The sequence below is a fragment of the Podarcis liolepis genome, assembly GCF_965112155.1.
Source record: "Podarcis liolepis genome assembly, chromosome: 15".
NCBI classification, from domain to species: Eukaryota; Metazoa; Chordata; class Lepidosauria; order Squamata; family Lacertidae; genus Podarcis; species Podarcis liolepis.
Window position 1 is genome coordinate 13,499,889 of NC_139566.1, and position 20,965 is coordinate 13,520,853.

Below are 20,965 nucleotides of genomic sequence, written 5' to 3' on the forward strand. Positions count from 1 at the left end.
GGAACGTCACCACAGACTGCGCCCATTGGCTGGAGCTTTGTTCGGATTTCTCCGCCTCCCCATCTTTCTTATTTCCAGATTTTTCCTCGTGGGACGTCCTTGAACGCTTAGAGAAAAGTGGCATACAGTAATGCTCTCCCCCCCCACAATGGTGAACGGAAGTCTCTCTCACTGTGTTTCTATAATTTTTATTATCATATCATACATGCAATGCAGTTATAAACAAAATTTAAAATGTTTGTCTTGAGTAGTATTTTTAATTACAAATTTAGTTTACAATTTTTTATTTATTCCATTAAACAGAGACATCCACGGTTAACAATAAAATAATGTACATTAAATAAATAAACAATGACTTTAGGCTTTCTATTAAAAAGTCCCTTAAATAAGACATGGAGAGGGATGGCAGTGGTCATATAATAAACCTAACTTGGGTTCATTTACTGCAGGGGTGGGGAGTCTGTTCCGGCCTGTAGGCCAGATCCTTCTCCTACTTAACCTTCCAGGGCCAAATTTGACAGGTAGGTGGGGTTGTGCACCTGGCAAGCACCTAGCATTGCTGGTCAGGACTTCAAAGCACCATTTGAGGCTTGCAAAGAGCCCCACATGGTGCTTTGAAGGGCTGCTGATCAACTTGCTCTCTGCAGGAATTGGCTGTATGATCGAGTTCTCGACAAGGAACTGAGTCATGCCACCACAGCTGATGTCACATTCTGTCAGATGTGGGGCAGGTGTATGTGGTATAGGAAAAGATTAGGGCCCTTGTCAAAGCAAATTTGGCCAGTGGGCTAGAGGTTCCCCGGCCCTGCTTTAATGTATGGAGTCTCCATACATGGTGGGCTTTTTATGCTGATTAGATTTCTCACCGGAAAGGAAAGTTAAATGGGAAAATAATAGTGGATGGTAGTTCAATGACAGCATTGCATATGGATGGTGTGAAAAACTTGCATGCATCAGCGGCACTGAAGTATACAAAAAACTCCCACATGGAGGTATGGATCTGGCAAGTAGCTGGATGTGCGACTGCCTGGGAGTGACATGGACACAATTTGGGATTCCATGATGGAAGAAAAGTGGGACAGAAATATAAGAAAACAAATAAATCCCAAGGTTCTTTGGAAGCAGGTTGTGTGTATGTGTGTGTGTGTGAAATTGGTAACCTATGCTAGTTATCTATGATTAAACTAAAGATAGGAAGACATGATAAGGAAGTGAGTGCAGGGGAAAAGTGAGCACAGGTTAGATAAAGACAATGTAAGGCTTAACAGTCAGTGGGGATTGAGGGGTGTGGGAGAGAACTAACAGAAAATCGTGGAGATTTTAAATACACAAAGGCTTAAGTAGGATAAAATTTGAGTCTGTTTTTAAGGATATGGACTTACAGAGGAGACGGTCCTGAACTAAAGTAACCAGAAGATTTTAATTACATTCAGTGGTGGCTAGTGCCCATTTGGACTGCATGGGTAAAAGGCAGGGAGCCCAGCAGTAGGCAGAGCCAGAGCTAGAGCCAATGACAGCTGGAGCCAACTAATTCTGGTTTGTTCCCACCCTCCTCCCTGTTGAATTCTACAAGGCATGGGTCTGAGCAGTTTTGCCATTGCTCCACAACTTCCCCTAGGTCAACCCACTCTTTAGCACTAAATCAGAACAAGCAGCAATCCGCAGAAAACCCGAATGCTGTTTGTTCCAATTCAGTGCTAAAGAACAGGTTTCCCCAGGTAAAAGTGGCGAGGGAAATGGGGGCATGGATAAGACCTAAGGAGAAGAGAGCTGGCAAGCAGTGCCACCCCCTGGCCTGGTTGTCAAGTAGGAAGAAAGGCAGGTGAGGGTTGTCTGAGGTTGGTAGCGCAGTGTCCCAGTTGCCCTAATTGACCAGCTGCCACTGATAATATTAAAATCTCTTGATTTTACAATAGCACAGTATGTCTGACTTGAGAATCCTGGGGTACAATATAAATTAAAAACCGAGTCTGTTTTGTCCACATTGTAGCTGCTGGTGCTCTGGGCTGCTGTGGGAAAGCAAAAAGATTAGTTTCTCGGCTATAATTAGAAGCTTGGCTTCTGACTTCGCCTGGTGGTGCCTTGGCAACCCACCTAAAATTAGCCTAGCAGCCACTGATGCCAAGTGGCAAAGAAAGGAAAAAATGGGCCCATCAAGGGAAAGTAAGATTGTGCCTCTTTCTCCCCTTCTAAAGTTATTTTGGGACTGAACCTTTGAGGCTGGACAGTGCACCTGTTTAACCATTATGTGGTATTCCTTTTCACAGCCTTGACACAACAACTGTTCACTGATATAATGACCCGCTGACAAATCATTGAACTGCACTCTCATTTCCATCTCCCCCTGCTTTTGGTCTTATATTGCCTAAGATGACATCCACACCATAAGTTTAAAGCACATGGCTTCCTCCAAATAACCATGGGAACTGCAATTTACTCCCTCAAAGAGTTGTGGTTTCCAGCACCCTTAACAAATGACAGTTCCCAGGATTCTTTGGGGAAAATCTCTGTGCTTTAAGCATATGGTGTGAACGTGACTTACGGCTCTTCATTTATTTTTAAGTTGGACTTCATCCAGACAGCTCTTCAAATACAGGCATCCCCCACTTACGCATGATTGACCTGCGTGCAAACACGTATACTTGAGGTGCTGGGAAACAAATAAATAAATTCAATTCAAACCTGGAAGTGGGGAGAGAGAGCCAGAAAGTCCTCGTGGCTCATGAGGAGACCATCCATAGAGCCTGAAGAGAACGCCAGTGAGCCAAAAGTCCAGAAACAAAGCTTTGAAAACCAACTTATGAGCTCCAAAACAGCGCATGGGAGCTCTCACTGCTGTTGCACTACCCTGTTGAACAGCTGTTGGGAAAGCTGAATTGCAGTGTTTCCTGACCTTTCTGGTGATTTGGAGGCAAAGGTACTGTATAAAAGAAAAAGAGCACGGAGAGCAGTAAAAATAGACATTTAGAGGCTTTGTAGAGGGTGCTGCCCACTTACACGCATTTTGCTAATGCGCGCAGGGGCCTGGAACATAACCCCCGCTTACTGTACAGGGCTTATATAGATAGAGGTGGGAGTGGGAGGCAAGGGATTCAAGTACATACTGGAAATTTAGGTTTGCACAATTAATGTGGGTCAAAGTGCTCTGTCGCCATAGCACAACGAATATACTTTTAAAAAATGCTGTTTTGTGGTTAGGAAAGTGATGGGGAAGCACACTGAGAAGTGTTCAGAGATTTCCAAACTTTTCATGTTGGTGACACACTTTTAGACATGCATCATTTTGCAACACAGTAATTCAGTTTTACTAGCAAGCTGGAGATTTAACTAACCCATTTCCAGCCCTGGGAGGAGAGTGGGGAGAGTTCGCGCGACACACCTCCACACTACAACTGACACACTAGGTTCGGAAAGCTCTGTGTTAGATAAACGATTGGCCAATGGGAAGATGTATAAGCACCGCGAAAGGACAAGGGCTGATTGTCATATACCGCCCTGCAAACAAATCAGAATTAATGCTCAATAAAGACCAGACGTGGACTAAGCTCTGCATAAGCTTTTTGCAAGCAGATCAGGCTGAAGGCTCAGTAAACAGGTCTGGAGGAGGGAGAGAATATATGATGCATATTCAGATACAGAGGTAGGGCAGGATTTTCAGGCAGATGTCCATGGCCCTAACCCATTAGAATGATGGAGGGCCTTCAAACTTATCAGGGTCAACCATAGGCGTACCCAGGATTTTTGTTAGGGGGCACCTTTTGTTAGGAGGGGGCAGTTTTTTTGGGGGGGGCAATCAATTGTATTGATTTTTATTTATTTAGCGGGGCAGCTGCCAAAAGGTTGACCTAGTCCAGCATCCTGTTCTTACAGCAACCAAGCACTGAAGTAATATACCATATATACACATTACCATCAAAAGCAATTGGTTCCCAGTTTGTTTCCAGGCCCAATTCAAGGCACTCACATCAGCGTTTAAAGCTCAAAATAACTTAGGACCAAAATATCTGAAAGAATGCCTCCTCCCCTATAGAACATCTCAGGCCTTAAGATCAACAGAGGGGGTGCTCTTTGTTGTTCTAGTCCTCAGAAACTTGGGGTCACGGTGTCAGCCTGGGAGAGGGCATTATCTGGGGCAGTTCCTAAGTTGTGGGATTTCCTCCCTGCAGAGGTGCATCTAGCACCTTAACTACATTATTTTCATTATATGCTGAAGAGAAGTTATTAATGTTTGATGTTTTGCTGTGTTTTTTATATTCTGTTGGATGCCGTCCAAAGTTGCTGAGGCGACCCAGTCAGATGGGCAGTGTACAAGTAATTAATAATAATAATAATCAGCCTGTGTACAGTATATTATATATACAATATTTTAGGACCCACCCTAATTTTGCAACTGTATTTTTAAAAATCAGTTTTTAGTATTATATATTTAAAACAGTTTTGACCTGCCCTGGGACCTGATGATGAAGAGTGGGTAAAAATTGTAACCAGAAGAAGAAGGAGGAGGAGGAGGAGGATTCCTTAGAATCATTACAGTCCAGAGTCTAAAATGTGCACCACTGTTGAGATAATATATTCCCAGCAAAATAAACACATTTCTAAAGATATCAACAATCGCTTGCTCTTCTTTCCTCACCAGTGAAACTATGATGAGCTGATATTCTTAGCCTGATTTTGTTTTTCACTGTGAAGGCTCGTGCCGCTGCGTTGCAGTTGCAGAAACGCACCAGGGAAGGAGCCTTTGTGGAACTACATTGCCCAGAAGCCCTTGCGCCAGAGGCGGGGGCGGGGCCAGAGGAAAGAGGCTTGAAAGTCAAAGGCCTGCCTCCATGTGTGCTGCTGGGGTGGCAGTAGCAACAACAGCAGCAGCTGCAGCAGCAGCTAGCAATCTGATTCCACTCTGCCACCTAAATACCAGGTGTTATAAATAAGGGAGAAGAATTTCTCTCGCCTGCTGAGTGACCAACCAGGGCAGCAGGCTGAGAGCCCAGTGAACCCCCCTTCCAGCCCTTTTCTTGAAGCCATGCCAGGCTTCTTCATGTTCCTGGGAAACAAGAGCTTTCTTGGAGCCTTTGGGAGGTTGTGGAGGGTCTGGGGCAGCTGCCCTATAGCGCTGCACAGTAGTAGAAGGAAGGGCGCGTGGAGTGGAGGCAGGGCCCCTGTCTGCAGGGTGCCAGAGCACTGGGTGTTTGCAAGGGGCATCCGGAGCTGGTTGGCTGCTCCCCCATTGGCCATGGCAGCCAAAGTGGATTTGACCACCTCCACTGACTGGAAGGAGGCTAAATGTAAGTGACGTGGAGGCGAAAGTGTGTTGTGTATGTGTATGTGTGTTTCTGTGGTGTCCTGGTGCTCTGGAGCAAATTTGTGGCCTCCCGCAGTGTTGGGCCCCTTGTTGCCTGCTGGCAGTCCCTGGCACAGTTTTCGTCTCCTGGGCTACTTTATCATATACTCCCCCTGGGCACATGATCCTCATGTTTGCTGTGATTGTTTAAATCCACAATGCCCCTTATTTGTAATGGCACTGCAGCTCTGGCTCTGAGTTTTTCACTACTGCGATAGGACAAAGGGGTGGCATTTTGAGGACGGTCGGCCCGTAGTTACTGAACCAAGAACTCTTCTTGTGTCTGTGTGCACTGTGAACCATGGGTATTTATCTCACCTGTTGAGCTTGCTCTGTTTGGGAGTGGGAAAAGGCTTTTTGCGGTGCATCATGGGAAATATAAATGGTCTCCTAGGAGACTGGCAATGGTAGCCGCCATATGTTTCCCAGAGGCCTAGAGAAGGGGAGAACCCCTCCTCCCACTTTTGATAAGAAGCTATGGTTCTTGTACCAAACAGGTGCTGGGATGCAGCTGGTAGGCTGTATGCTGTTGGATATGTTTTGGAATGGTCCCCTAAATAAGGTTGCCAACTTAAAAAAGAAAGAGAAAACTTTGGCTGTGCTCCTGGGCCTACAATAACAGCTTGACTGCTAAGAATTGATGGATTCTTATCCATGCCTGGATAAGTGGTAGGGCAAGCTTTGCCGTTAAATTTCTACATGCCACCCTGCTTTTTAAAAGCACAGGAGCGGAGCTAACAGTGAAAGGTGGCAACCATGCCAACGACCAGGACTGCCTCCCAAGCCTTCCTGTTTCTGTCAGTCAGAAAGGACGTGTTAATCTATATGTGCCCCAAATGCACCTGTATAGCAGTGAATTGTTTTGTTTTTGTTTCCAAACTCCTGAAACTTTTTTTTGGAAGCGGGAGCCTGAGAATACTTTCTATACAAATTATCTGTGGAGGCACCTGCATATCAAGCTGTGGAAATTGTGTGCCTTGTAGTGCAGTGGGGTGGAGTCTGCTATGGGCCACCTCACTTGGAAGAAGTGAATATAAAACGGCTGGGAAGGAGGGATGAAAGGAACTGGTGGTTTAGAGGAAGGGGTGGGGTGGGATAAGGTACAAGTTGAGTTTGAAAGGAAAATGGGAGAAGACATTACAGGAGACGGGTAAAAATGCTTAGTCACATGAGAGTATAAAGGCAAAGATATGTTTAAAAAGGCCTTCTCCACTTAGAGCCTCTGGATCAGCAAATTCTGCCTTAACATTGGGAAGGCTGAGTTGCAATACCACCCGAGCTATGCTCAACTTGAGGAAAGCTGAGTTAAATAACTACTTGCCACAAGGAAAGTGCTGTGGCAAATAATTTTATCAATTTCCAAAGATGGGTTACATACTGGCAGAATGTAATGTAAGTAATTGTCAACTGATTATGCCAAACGTTTCCTCCACCTCCCATTTTGTGACTGGGGCTGCGTACAAGCTATGCTTTTAAATCACATTCAAAGAACATTTCTCCCCTCCAAAGAATTCTGGGCACTGTAATATGTTAGAGACTGCTGGGATTGGAATTGTAACTCTGTGAGGGGTGAACTTCAATGCCTGGAATCGTTTGAGGGGGAAATGTGCTTCGAATGTGCTTTTGTGACTGGGTGCGCCTCAGTAATTTTCAAGCGATCTCAAGTGGGGCCAGGGAGTTGAAAGTAGTCGCTGATGTAGAGGTTTTGGGAATGTGTTCCAAGGGCTTCTCAACCCTTCATTTGCATAGGCACAATTTAGGCATATTTGGCTTAGCTGTTGCCCTAGCATAAGTGGAAAACATGTTTTGGAACAGGGATGTGAGGAATTTGTGGCTCTCCAGAGGTTGTTGGAACTCCAGCTCTCATCCAGCCCTAGCCAGGATAGCCATTGGTCAGGGATGATGGGCTTTGTAGTCCAACTATATCTGGAGGCCCCATCCCTTCTCTAGAAGTGTGCCTAGCGCTACACTTTCTTCTTTGGCAGGCTTTATGCCATGAATGTTGTATTGAGGAACACATCACCCAATATGCTCATGACGAACTGTATGTTTCCCAACAATATGGTTTGAAAGCCGCTACATATATTGGTTGGATTTGCAAATCTCTGCAGAGGGGTGTTGAAGTTCCTAAGGGGTTGAGCATAAGTAATCTTCCAGGAGGCTGATGAAGCTGTAATAGAGTTGCCAAACTTTTTTTTAAAAAACCCTGCCACCTCATCTTAATTAAAAGAAAAAAGAAACATTAATAAAATGTCAAGGACAAAGTGTGTCTGAGTTGTGAGGGCCTCTTTGGTGTGAAGGGAGTCGGCTTCTGTTTGCTGAAAAGGGACTGTATTGTTAAGCACCTGGCAGAGGCAGTGTGTTTCTGAAGGCCAGTTGCTGTGACAGGACCCCCCCCCCCCCGTTTCCCCCTCTTTTTAAAAATTCATTTTATATTGTACATAAAGCAGAGCTATAATGCATATAACAAAAGGCAAAAATTAAAAGATGAAAAACAACACTATAAAGTAGGCACATAGGATGAGTAATTGTTCATGAGTTAAAATAACAAAGTCCAAGTAAAGACTATCAATGTTATCAGATCAAGTATAGTTCCAGATTTGCCAGGCTTATGATGAGGTCTTGAAAATGATGGTTCCACTGTATATGCCACAGAGAGATGCAAAATCATACAAAATGTGTCTGGGGGTTCTAGGCCTTGTCAAAATCTAAAATTATTTGTGATCCCCCCCCCATTATAGCTATATTCCAGAGTGAGCAATACTAAGTGTTCAGTGTAAGATTTTGGGCTATTTTCCACTGAATTGCAATTGCTGTTCATGCTACCAATATAATATATAAGACCAATTATTCTGACAATATATTTACAGTGGTATCATCAAAAATATTCAGGAATATTTATTTTGGACAACACACAATAGTTTATTTTGTAATGTTTATCATTTCTGCCAAAATTAAATTCCAAAAATCTTGCACCAATTGACCCCACCATAAATGAGGACATGTACCAACTTTATTGCTACCCCGAGGTAATATAAAAGAAAACATTTTTGACATTTGCAAAGGATCTTTCCTGTTTTAATATTTCTTCTTTCTTAGAAGAGTTTCAGTTGTAAAAATGAAGTGATAAAGAGAAATAAAGAGAACAAAGTGCAAAAAATACAGTAAAAATAAAACTGTAATGTGATACAATCTTATGGAAATTAGGAAATCAAAATGAAAGCCTTGACAATGCATTTTCTGCTCTGCCATGGTTTTTCTTTTATTTTCTTCCCCACCTCCTTTTTCTGTTAGCAGGATGCGATTCTAGCAGGGCTGAGACAATTTGAATCTTTTGGCAACCATATTTCAGAGGCCTTGCTGGTTTCCATATGGGTTTTTACGTGACACAACAATATGAAATTGTTGGCCCTGTAAAACTCCCCGAGTTCCATGTGAATAATAGAAAAGGGACTGGCTGTTTGATCACTCTGAAATTGTAACTCTGTGAGGGGAATAGAGGCCTCCTAACAACTCTCAGCACCCTTAACAAACAAGAGCTCCCAGAATTATCTAGGGGAAGCAAAGATTCTTTAAAATTGTATAGTGTTTTCAATGTATGGTGTGAATAAAAGACCCATTCAACTCACATAAAAATGGCTGTTGACAAAATGGCAATATGTCGACAAGTGGTGGTGAGAGGTGGCATTCATTTGAGGGGAGGAGAACTGGAGTGGCTGCCATTTTGTTTTTCATCAGAAAGCCCTCTCCTGAGGTTCTTTTTGAATTTTTGGGAAATTCAAAATGGCCACCTCCATATAAGATAGCAGCCTTCTTCATTACTTGCTGTGGGTTGCTATAGTAGTGGAGTGCAGTTCAGTATTTTAAGGGGGGAAAGGATCTTAGCAGTAATCAATTTCATTTGGTGAGGCCAACGTTTATACCTCTCCAAAGAAAGTTGGACTGCAGTGGAGGAGGGGATTGAATGACTTTTTCACATTTCTTCACAACTAATATTTTAGAAATGTTTGGATTTCTCCTCAAATTATTCGGGTCAATTTTTCCAAGGGATTTTTTGTGTGTGTGGAATAATGGTCTGTGACAGCGTTGGGGAACCTGTGGTGGTGGATTAAATCTCCTGTTGGGTCTAGCCACCATGACCAACAGTAAGAGATGATGGGAGTTGTAGTCCAACCATGTATGGTGGGCCACAGGTTCTCTATCCCTGCTCTACATGTGACACACTAGAGTGATGCCTTGGCTCGGGCATAGGCAAACTCAGCCCTCCAGATGTTTTGGGACTACAACTCCCATCATCCCTAGCTAACAGGACCAGTGGTCAGGGATGATGGGAATTGTAGTCTCAAAACATCTAGAGGACCAAGTTTGCCTATGCCTGCCTTGGCTGCATACACACAATGCATTTAAAGCACATTTCCCCACTCACAAAGAATCGTGGAAACTGTTGTTTGCCCCTCACAGAGCTACAGTTCCAGCACCCTCAACAAGCTACACTTCCCATGATTCCTTGGTGCGAAAATGTGCTTTAAATGTATGGTGTGTGCGCAATTACGTTTATTCTTTGTACTTGACTTAGGACTCAGTTATACATCTACAAATAAAACATTTTAATATACAATGTGACCCTAGAACGGTTTTTATATGTGTGTAGTTTCCACCATAAAGCAGACTTTCCGAAAGGGTTTTGCCATCATTCGGGAGAATGAAGGTTTCCATTGAGCATCCACGAGGCAAAAATATAATGGTTGCATCACTGCTCTGAAAGTCCTTCTCCCAGAATTTTTGTGAGTCCTTTCCCCTCAGACTTTGTGCCAATATTTGTCTTTATCCTACTAACCCGTCTTTATTTCTTCTGCTCCTTTTATTTGCTGTTCAGCATTTCTGAAAGGCTTGAATAACAAGCAGAGGCGAGAGCATTATTTCACCAGGGATTTCATCAAACTGAAGCAAATACCAAGCTGGAAAGAAATGGCCAAAAGTGAGATTTTATTTTGTTTTAAAGCTCTTTCTTCTTAAGTATAATTGCATGGGCATGTTGTTTCTCCCCCCCCCCCCAAACCTCCCGTGGAGAAACTCAAGGCAAGGATAATGTGGACTTTGGTTGAGGAAAGGGGGTGTTGTAGAGCTGTTAACATAGAAAGCTTCCAGACACAGGTTCAGCTCTGAGGGCCTCCTGGCAGTTCCCTCAGAAGTTACAGGGAACCAGGCAGAGGACCTTCTCGGTAGTGGCACCTGCCCTGTGGAACGTCCTCCCATCAGATGTCAAGGAGATAAATAACTTTTAGAAGACATCTGGAGGCAGCCCTGTATCTAGACGTTTTTAATGTTTGATGTGATATTATGTTTTCATATGTGTTGGAAGCTGCCCAGAGTGGCTGTGGCAATCCAGCCAGATGGGTGGGGGGTTGTTGTTGTTTATTATACCATGTCAGGCTGCTGGCTCATTTAGTCTATGGCAGGGGTGGGGAACTGGGTCCGACTTGCAGGCCAGATCCTTTTCTTCCCCCGAAACAGGTCAGGTTTGGCAGGTGAGTGGGGTTGCCTACCTGTCCATCACCTGACATCACAATGACTCATTTTTGCATGGCACTGTGCACAGAAGCCCTGATGATTAGCTAATTGCCAGTGCTTGCAATGGGCTTTTTTTTGCAGAGGGTGGGGGATCATCATCAGCTAACTGGTGGTGTCTGCAAACCCACTTTGGCCCAGCCCATACCTTTTTTACTTTCCACACACTTGGCATCAGGTGTTGGACAGGTGGATGCTGTGGAGAGACCTGCAGGCCAGTGGTCTTCCCTGACTGGCAGCAGCTTTCTAAGACTTCAAACAGTGCATATTCTTTGCAGTACCCAAGGTCCCAGGTTCAATACCCAGCTTCTCCAGGCAGGACTGGAGAGCCTTGAGAGGTAGCCATTGCAGCCCGTTTTAGATGTTGCTGGACTACAGCTCCCATAATCCCTGACTATTGGTCATTCTGGCTGGGGCTGATGGGAGCTTGGGGTGCTAACACCCAAGGGCCCAATGTTCCCTACCCCTGTTGTAGGCCATGCTGATTTAGATGGACTAATAGTCCAATTTGACATAAAGGCAGCCTTTAAAATGTGCAGTCTCTCCCCCTTGTCTTCTTGATGCCAGGCGCCCGGGTTAAGCAGCCTGAAGAGTCTTTGTTCCCCAAGGATAACCATCTGAATGAGAAGATCTCTCTCTTCCGTGGTGACATCACCAAGCTGGAGGTGGATGCAATTGTCAACGCTGGTGAGTGAGTTTGGCTCTTTTGTTGACTGTGGTTGAGATTGGTTTTGGCTTATTAGTAGCCTTTTATAACTCACATGCCAGGCACTGTCCGTTGGTCTTCTGGGGTAGCCTTGCTGCTCCAATTTGTGAAAACTGAAAATGGCAGAGAGATCACACAAGCCTTGCCGGTTTTTGCAGTGCTTCTCATTCCTTGATGGTGGAATGTAAGAAATGAATGTGTAGACCAGGACGATGGCCCTCTAGTTGTTGGTGGACTGCAACTCCCATCAGCCCCAGCAACCGTGGCCAGTGGCAAGGGGGATGGGAGTTGTGTTCCAACAACATCTAAAAGGGCACCCATTCCCACATTCCTCATGTACTTCACTGGCAACAAGGCTTCTAATCGTACCATCCTCTTAACCTCAAAAATGGCCAGGCTCCAGTTCTCATAGCTGATTTACAGAACAGCTAATACTTTTGGGATTGCAGAAAGACATTAGAGTTGAAGGTCATTTGAAAGATGTATTTTTTGTGATGTGTGCGCTCATCTCATTTTTGTCTCTGGTTAAACAGGTTTGGTAGGTTTTTGTGTTCTTTTGAAACCTGTTTAACTCGATAGGAAACAAAAAGAAATACTGTAGGGGTGTACGTAATGGGAAACGATGCCTTTCACAGCCCTGCTTTAAAACGCTCTAGAAGTTTGTCCTCGGTTTTAAAGTTACCAGCTAAGGTTAACAAACACTAAGTGTGAGCTTCCAAGTTTTGAACAGAACCCCTTTTCAAGTACAGGAAACAGTGTTGGATGAGAATAATGTGTGGAAGAATTTAGGAGAAAGAAGCTGCTTCTCTAGGTTGGCACTGGCTTAGTTAAACAGAACATTTTGTGAAGCAAAAGAGGAAGTGGGCTTGAATTGGCCCCCTACTTATATTAGACTTCAGTATCTGGCTGCGCTGGATGAGCTGAATTATATGCACAACAGGCCACAAATGAGGAAGGGAAGTAATATTTACAAGGGGTCTGTGTGTAGCTCTTAGATGTTCATTAACATGCATTATGCTCTAGTAAAACTGGTAGTGGTACTTGGCTGTGCATAGTGCCGATTGGTTTTTCAACTCAAAAAATGTGTGGTGTTATAAAAATGAGTCAATGAAATGGGTATTGGGTTTAATAAAAGTTAAAATAGGTGTTTTAAAATTATATAAAATATGTATGTATAAAAATATTATGTGTGAGCTATGTATAATAGCCAGTTCACCTGAATAAGGGGTTCAAGAGATTACAAGACACATGATTGAGTCAGCATTTGAATTACTGTCGTTATTTGTAGATGTAGCACCTTCAGTGTACTTGGCGCTTTACAGAGTAGAGGAGGACAGGCCCCTGCCCTGAAGAGCTTACAGTCAAAAATTCATGCAGGAAGGGGAAAAGCAGGAAAAGAATATTCGATGGTTCCAATTACACATGCTTAGGCTCAGTTATGGGCTCAGTTGCTGTAGGATGTGGGAAAGGAAGGTATTTTTAAGCCTCTGCAAACTCTAAGCTCAGAAATGTTTGAGGTTTGCATGGCCTAGTTGTTGTTCCCAGCAACTTACACAAGAGGGCGCCAAAGCTCCATGGTTTGTGGGGCTGCCCCCCCCCCCCCCAGTATTAATTTCCCTACCTCAATAAATCAAGCTGTTTATTAGTGGAATAAAAGTCTTTGCTAACAAGGGGTTTTGTTGGCGCTTCATAAATCCTGCCTCTGTGCATCATGAAGCCCATATGTGCTTAATTCATATGTAAAGTCGCAAGTGGGACTATAATACGTGTCCATTAAATTCTAGGAGGCCCGATAATTATCATTAGCTGTGAGTAATTACCTGCACGGATCGAGGCCAGGAACCGCTTGCTGCTGTTGTAGCCACTCAATTCATGCTAGGATGGTTGGGGGTGGGGGGAGATGAGCAATGCTGCATCTTGGGAAAGGCAGGGTGGTCTGTGTCGTGCAGGCAAGAGAATCAGGCGGAGTTTTTATTTCTTGTTAACCTTGGTTCCCTGGAAAGAATCAAGTGTGTCCAAGGCAGCTCTTGGCGGATGTGATTTGTAGTGGTTTAATGTCTTCAACAGACAGCAAGGCTGTGGGTGGATGGTGGGACTCTGTGAGAAGAGGTCCAAGTGGGGAATTGAGGGACCTTCCAGGTGCTGGTGGAAGATGTAGTTCAGTGCCTCTGACCATTGACCATGCTGGCTGGGGCTGACGGGTGCTGGAGTCCCCGCAACATCTGGGAGGGCTGCAGGTTTTCCATCCCAGGTTCAGGTGCAGCCCTCCATCCTCTGTTCAGGGCTGGTGCGAGACTTCAGGGTGCTCTCAGCACACATCCATATGTCCCAATGTGGTCACACTATGTTTTGTTTCTGTCATTGCCACAGCAGCAGCCCATTACTTCCTGCTCTCCTTGCTGTGCCCCTGAATGGTGTTGCAGTAGCAGATGGGGAGCCCCGCTGCTTTTCAATGAAAGCCAAGCTAAGCTCCCAATCCCTTGTGGCTGCCTGCTTTCTTAATTGTACCCAAAGTGCAATGCTCTGGTCAAAGCTTCTGTCCAGACCATGGATCCATGAAGAGATTTTACAGATCTGTGAAGGGCATTGCATTTTGGGTAAATTAAAATGGCAGGTGGCCACGGCAACTGGGAGCCAAGGTTGGTTCCTGGTCAAAAGTGGCAATGCTATCTGGTGTCCCTTGCAGAGTGTTAAGTGGCTGTGTGGCCAGTGAGGGGCCCCTTTGACCTACTGGAGCCCTCAGCCAGTAAGCCCAATCTTACTGTCTGCTGGCACTGGACCTGGCTTGGTCCCAAACTGCCTGCTGGGGCTAGATTTGAGGGCTGGTTGTGTGATGGGCTTGGTGGGACTGTGCGTGAAACAAATTTTTATAAACAGTTCACCTTTGTCTCTAAAGCTGGCGATGCTGATCTGCTTGGCGATGATTGCTTTTGCATTAGTCTTTTTTAAAATTGTTCTTTGTTGGCACATAGGCATTGGTGCCTATTTAACACATGGTCTGTATGTGAGTTAATTGCGATCAGATCCATGCAGGCAGGTTTAATTGTCTTTATATGACAGGGATAAATCAGGCATGCAGATTGTGCATCCAAGTCATGAAATGAGCAATAAATGCAATTTTAAAAAGTGTGCTCATAAGTAGAGGGGTGCCAAAGAGACTTCTTAGCCTGGGTCACCATTTGGTTTTGGACTGGCTCCCTGGCACCTGCAGTGTCAAACAGATACCCTGAAGCAGAAGGCGGCGAGAAGGCGGCTTGATTATTTATTTAGCAAAGAGCCTTGTAAGTCCCCACCGTTGCATGGGAATGATAAGCTATAGAAGACCAGGCTAGGGACATTTTTGCTGATAGGCTAGTTTTCTGCATACAGGGGTTTGTATTTTATATGTGGGAATGTCGTTTACTCAGCCATTTGGCTGTTAAATTGGATCGTAGTGTTCACTTTTGGCCTGTTTTCATAGTGTTAATCTTGTGGTGGAGTAGGTAGAATCCATCTTTTTTAAACTTATTTATGGATGGGTATTCTTGAGTAGTTTGTTCTGGCTGTTGTTTTAAATAGTTGGTTTTTAATGTTTATTATACTGTGTAAGTTGCTTTGAGGCATCTTTTTGTGAAAAGCAGTAAAGATAAAATAAGGGTGCAAAGTGCTGTACATAACCAAAAGTTCCTTCTGTATAGCTAGCCTGGCACTTTTGCTAGAGGCTGTGAAACTCCTGCCTGCTTTGCTGCCTCCTCTGCTCCTATGCCCTGGTAGTGATCTCCTTTCAGTTGGGAGTGGAGAGTCCCAGAACCGGCTAGGAACCGACGAAATTGCTGTGGGGAGTTCTGGTTCTGGGATGGAGATGTCTGAATCCTACAGCTCCTCAGTGTCTCTGGTGGTGCAGAGATATGCTAGGGGTGGAGCCCTGCTCCTCCAAGGAGGAGACCCAGGTTTCAACTCGTGTGCTAAACTGCTGATGAACTAGGACAATTTTCCCTAACACACACATCTTTCCATGCAGTTTTGACTAATATAATGTGTATTTGTATGTTATTTCCCCTAATATATGCATTTTAACACATATTTTTCCTGAAAACAATTTTTTTTGTACGCATTGTTTGACTGGAGAGCTGCACTGCAAAATTCAGAGAAGTGTGAATTTTGAAGGGTCATTTCATTTCAGTTTTTGCATTGCTTGGGAAAGTGCGTATTAGATATTAAAATGTTCATGTAATTAAATTTCTTCCCCATCCCTAATAGCAATAGACCAACCTTTTGCAGCCTGGTGCCTTCAGATGGCTTGGACACCAACTCCCATTACCTCCGGCCAGCATGACCAATGGTTAGGGGTGATGGGAGTTGTAGTCCAAAACTTCTGGAGGACACAAGGTTGGGGAAGGCTCTTTCTGTTCTGGGTGCGGTTTCAGTAATTTGTTGCTTTTGTGCAGGAGTGGATATGTGTGTGTATGTGCACATGTAGACATACCACATAACAATACATGAAAAGTCGGTTCTCAAGTCCTGGAACTTCTTGGCCTTCTTTGGAGGGATGGTATTTCCCACACTTCCCTCATAAGTCACAGACAGGGAGTGGGAATAAAGTCTTTCTGCCTTACACAGAGTTAATATAGCTTAGTATTGCCCACCCCAGTGGTTCCCAATTAGCTACTGCGGAGCCCCTGTTTTTCAAAAGCCAAGCCATAGACCCCCTACTTTTGAAAATTTTGATGTCTCTGTAGTAGTTTTTATTAAATGAATGGTGCCACGGACCCCCTGGGTGGGTTATGTGGACGCCTTGGGGTCCACAGACCACTAGTTGAGAACCACTGACCTTGAACACCAGTTGGGAGCCCCTTGGCAGTGGCTTCCCAGGATTTTAGGCAGGACTCTTTTCTGGTCCTACCTGGAGATGTTGGGGATTGAACTGGGACTTTCTGCATGTAAATCAGATTCCCTGCCATGGAGCTATAGTTGTTCCCTGTGCATACATAGCCAGCTGCCTTACATGAAATCAGGTCATTGGTCTGTCTAGGTCGGTATTGTCTATACTGATATGGCAGTGGCTCTCCAGGGTTTCAGGCAGTTGGCATTCCCGGCCCTGCCTGGAGATGCCACAGGGAGTTGGGCCCTGGGACCTTCTGCATGCAAAACAGATGCTCTGCCACTGAACTGTGGCACTTCCCCAGACTCACCTGGTGGCACATCCAGCTCCTTTGCTTTTATGTGGGTATTCCTGGGACCATGGCGACATTGCTTCTAATATATATATATATAGGTTCTGCAGGCAAGCAGCTGGTAGAATGATCAGAGCCTTCCTCTCCCAACTGAGTACTTTACGAGTAGATGAATGGATCGAGCCACTGTGTATCCTTGGTATTATGAATGGCCGCCTTATAACGACAATAGTTATGGGACTGCAAAGTGCAGGAGACAAAGCTCCAGGCAGATATTACGATGCCGAACTGTCAGTGTAAATCGCTTCACCTGTCACTTTGGCAGTCCAGTTTGCTTGCAAACGCTTTGCTTCTGCTCGGGCAGCAGGAAAGGAGGCCGGAGCTGAGCCAGCACCAGCCTTGGGGAAGCTTGTATGTGTTTTGTTTTGTTAAAGCTTCCAAGCTACCTGAGCTGGAGCCAGTAAATGGGGAGTGGTTGCATTGCAAGTGTGGAGAACCTCTGGTCCGGAGGGCAAATGTGGCCCTGCAGACCTCTGTTTGGCCCTTGAGACACCCTCTACAGGCCACACACCCCTGAGCTGTTTTGCTTGGCTAGAACATGTCCTTGAACTGTGATAATGTTCATAAGGGTGAGCACTGTGCAGTGGTTAGAAAATTAGAGTAGGACCTGGGAGACCAGGGTTCAAATTCCCACTTGGCCATGAAGTTCACTAGGTGACCTTGCCCTACTTCACAGGGTTGTTGTGGGGATTAAATGGGGAGGAGAAACGTGTGCCACCTTGAACTCCTTGGATAGAAAAGGTGGAATATAAATGCAATAAGTAATGCCTCTTGCTTTGCTGGATGGAGAGGTGTGTGGTGCTGGTGTGCATAGAAGCTTCTGAGTTTTGCATGGCTGGAATGTAACCTACAAAGGTAAATCACATCTACTGCTCTGTCCACTTTTGCCTCTGGCCCTGCCCACCACTGGTATGTGGCCCCCAGAAGGTTGCTCCTGAGGGAATGGGGCCCTCGGGCTGAAAAATATTCACCACCCCTGTTGCATATTGAGAACTGGCACACACAGCGATCCTGACAGCTGCCCTCCAACTAGTATCTTTATCACCCTGGTGAAAAGTGAAAGTTAAATCTGAAATTCCAAAGGCAGGGCATTAGGCTAGCCTGTAAGGTATCACAAGACTTGGCGGGTATGCCTTAGGGAGGGAAATCTATTGCTTGCCCTAGGAGGAGGGATGATGGAACCCCAAAAGAACAGGTCTGAGGGATAAGCTTGGCCCATGTGTGCGCCTCAAGCTCTAAACCAGAGTTGGGAATCTTGAGGGGTCACATTCCCTTCTGGAGAACCACATGCTGGTGGTGGGCTGAGCCAGAGGCAAAAGTGGGCAGAACAAGAGTTTTTGTTCTTGTTTTGCTTTGTACAGTAGGCTAGTTTCTGCACACCTTCCATCCATCATCCTGACAATCAAGAAAACTTATCAGAGTTCAAGGGTACATTCCAGCTAGGCAAAAAACCCTCAAAGAGGATGCTCTCCTCTTCTGTAGTTGCTCTCTTGGTGTGGATGCAGCTAAATCCATCACTAGTGCTGGAGTATCATTTTTTTCTTCCCCGTTAAGCACTCTGGTCATATGTCTTGAGACTTCTTGACCTTTAGCACTCTCCCACCCACAGAACTAACTGGGGACTGCCTCACCTCCCTCATTCCTTGCTGCATGAACAGGAGGAAGAACTGATACAAAGCTGCCCCCTAGGTGCTAACTTTCCCTTAGGTCTCATGGTGGGGAATCTTTTTTCGGACTGAGAGCCACAATGCATTGTGGGCAACCTTCCAGGGACTGCTTGTTGAGGTGGGCAGGGGCAAATGTGGGCAGAAAAAGGTATGTGGGACCTGCATAAACACTCACACATTCTTCATCCAGGCAAGCGAGAGGCATTAACACAGTTCAAGGACGCTTTTCATCCAGGCAAAAGCGTTCAAAGGACAACACAGAGCAGTGTGTGGCCTGGGGAGAGGCCTGAGGGCCAGATGGCGAGGCCTGAGCTATATAGGGACTATTTTAAAAATGCATCTCATGGTTTTCTAAAAGCAGATCTGGCGACAATTGGACTCGCAGTGCCTGGTAGTTCCTTCTAGCCTGGCACTTCACTTCTGACGATTCCTGCTTAATAAAGCAGGAATCTACCCATCGGCGTCTGTTATGGGTCTTTTTCTTTTTTTGCTCTGTACTGTTCTTTTTAGAGACTCTCTCCCCTTCCTTGGAGCAGTTCTTGAGTTGGGCGACTTGCTCAGTCTACGTTGAGAAGAGACTGTTATATAAAGTACCAATCTGATGGCGCGAGTCAAGGGGTGGGAGTGGGGGGAGCTCTCCAGCGCGGAGTTTTAATGGACAATTTTTATCTCCTTTTTTATGGCATTGAATAATTTTAACCGGCTTTCTGACTTGGCAAATAAAACCACTAGCTCTTTATGCTCCCATGGCGCTCGCAAGACCCTGCTCCCTGGACCCTGCTGGCTTTGCAGCCAAGGTCAAAAAGGCCAGTTTCTGAATAAGCACATGAGCTACTGTGTGTGTGTGTGTGTGTGTGTGTGTGTGTGTGTGTGTGTTTGGTCTGGCTTTCTGCTCTTATTACATTCTCAGATCTTGCTTTCCATTGGGGGAAGAAATATTTGTTACTTAACTTCGTCTTTCAAACCTGCCTACTGTCAACTCTTTTAAAAAAAGAGAGAGATCTTAATAGATTAACTGTCTTGCTTTTCTGAATTTGATTAATTAAATGTACTTATTGCAGTACCTCCGAGGGTCCTGAATGAAGATGACAAATAGTCATATTTTTAAAGAGGGATGGAGTTCTGACTGGGCATAGCTGAGGGGCCCATCTCTGAAAGAGAAAGGAACCTAGCCTAATGAAGGGTTTTAAGAAATTTGCCACAATTTTGCAACACAACCCATAAGACGCAAGCAATAAGGACCAATTCTGTGAGCAGATTATTGTTTTGCCCTGTGCAGCATTCTCTGTCTGTGCTAGCCCAAGACTGGTGCATTTTTGAACACTGTGCAAAAGAGGAATCCAATGGAAAAGCTGTGCTAGCACAAACTTGTGCAACAGATTGTGCACCTCAGTGTTATCCCTGATGACATGCTGATAGCTCATTCTTCTTTCTTCTCTTTCTCTGTGGTCCCATTTTGTCTCTAATCCTGTTGGGCCTCACCACCTGAGTTCACCATTAGAGGGAGCTATGCATGTGGTTTGTATCCAGTGTTAATATTAGGGCTGGTCCACCCTTCCACTTGTCCTGTGCCTACAAATAACAGGTACAAGTGGTTTTCCCCTGGCCCTGCTCCTTTCCCAGGGAAAACCCACTTTTTAGTGCTAAATCGGAGCAAACGCCAATCCACAGAAAACCCGAATTGCTGTTTGCTCTGCTACAGAGCTGTTTTCTCAGGGGGAAAGGAGCGAAACAAGATGAAGTGTGAATAAGTTCTTACTCGGCATAGACCCACTGAAACCAATGATCATGATGTGACTTGGGCTCTTTCATTTCAGTGGGTCTACTCTGAACAGAAGTGAGTTTAATACAGCCCATGGTGTGGGTAAAGTGTTTGGAGAGATTTTTTTTTTTGTCCCTCTCTTTGTAGTACAAGAGCTTGAGGGAAGCCAATGAAAGTCAATTCAGGGCAGACAAAATAAAAAATACTTTCTCACAACAATGCATAACTAACATGTGAAGTTCCCTGCCCCAGGATATGTTGCTAGCTGCCACTCTAGATGGCTTTAAGATGAGATTTGACAGACCCAGACAGACTTCCTCTGCAAGCCTCTCGGTTGCTTTCATCTTCCATGGTCTGGGGTAGTCTACCTCCGAATTCCAGTTGCTGGAGATCAGTGACAAAGGGGGCTCTTGCCTTTGGGATCTGCTTGTGGGCTTCTCGGAGGTGTCTGGTTGGCCACTGTGGGGTATAAGATGCTAGACTAGATGGACCCTTTGTCGTCTTGCAGCATTACATTTTGCTGAGGACATGTGATATAGGAGTGGCCAGGAACTCCTGGCCTACGGACCTGATTAGGCCCACCAAGCCCCTTGGACAGCCCCAGGCACTGTGCTTTGCAAGCCCAGAGGCAATCAGCTGATTGCTAGGAGTTGCACTGTGTGATGACTTTGCCTGTACAGCTTGAGTTCAAATAGGGCAAAAACAGACCAC

The 20,965-nt window shown here is 45.1% G+C and overlaps 1 protein-coding gene and 1 long non-coding RNA gene across 6 annotated transcripts in view; one reads left to right on the top strand and one right to left on the bottom strand.

Moving 5' to 3' along the window:
- Positions 1 to 265: 265 nt before the first annotated feature.
- Positions 266 to 4,748, bottom strand: LOC310694613. Its single transcript, XR_014519771.1, has 3 exons — positions 4,634 to 4,748; positions 2,683 to 2,920; positions 266 to 2,006 (listed from the first exon to the last, which is right to left on the bottom strand). It is a non-coding gene; the product is annotated as an uncharacterized lncRNA (long non-coding RNA).
- Positions 4,749 to 4,802: 54 nt separating this feature from the next.
- Positions 4,803 to 20,965, top strand: part of MACROD1 (mono-ADP ribosylhydrolase 1) — a 309,233-nt gene continuing 293,070 nt past the window's right edge. For 2 of the 5 annotated variants that reach the window (XM_083477837.1, XM_083477836.1), the window contains exons 1-3: positions 4,803 to 5,282; positions 10,215 to 10,316; positions 11,474 to 11,593. In XM_083477837.1, the coding sequence (XP_083333963.1) occupies positions 5,021 to 5,282; positions 10,215 to 10,316; positions 11,474 to 11,593 (484 nt within the window). In that variant the 5' untranslated portion in view covers positions 4,803 to 5,020. Of the gene's footprint in view, positions 5,283 to 5,741; positions 5,836 to 10,214; positions 10,317 to 11,473; positions 11,594 to 20,965 lie in introns of those variants that run through there. The other 3 variants (XM_083477840.1, XM_083477838.1, XM_083477839.1) reach the window with 3 other exon arrangements.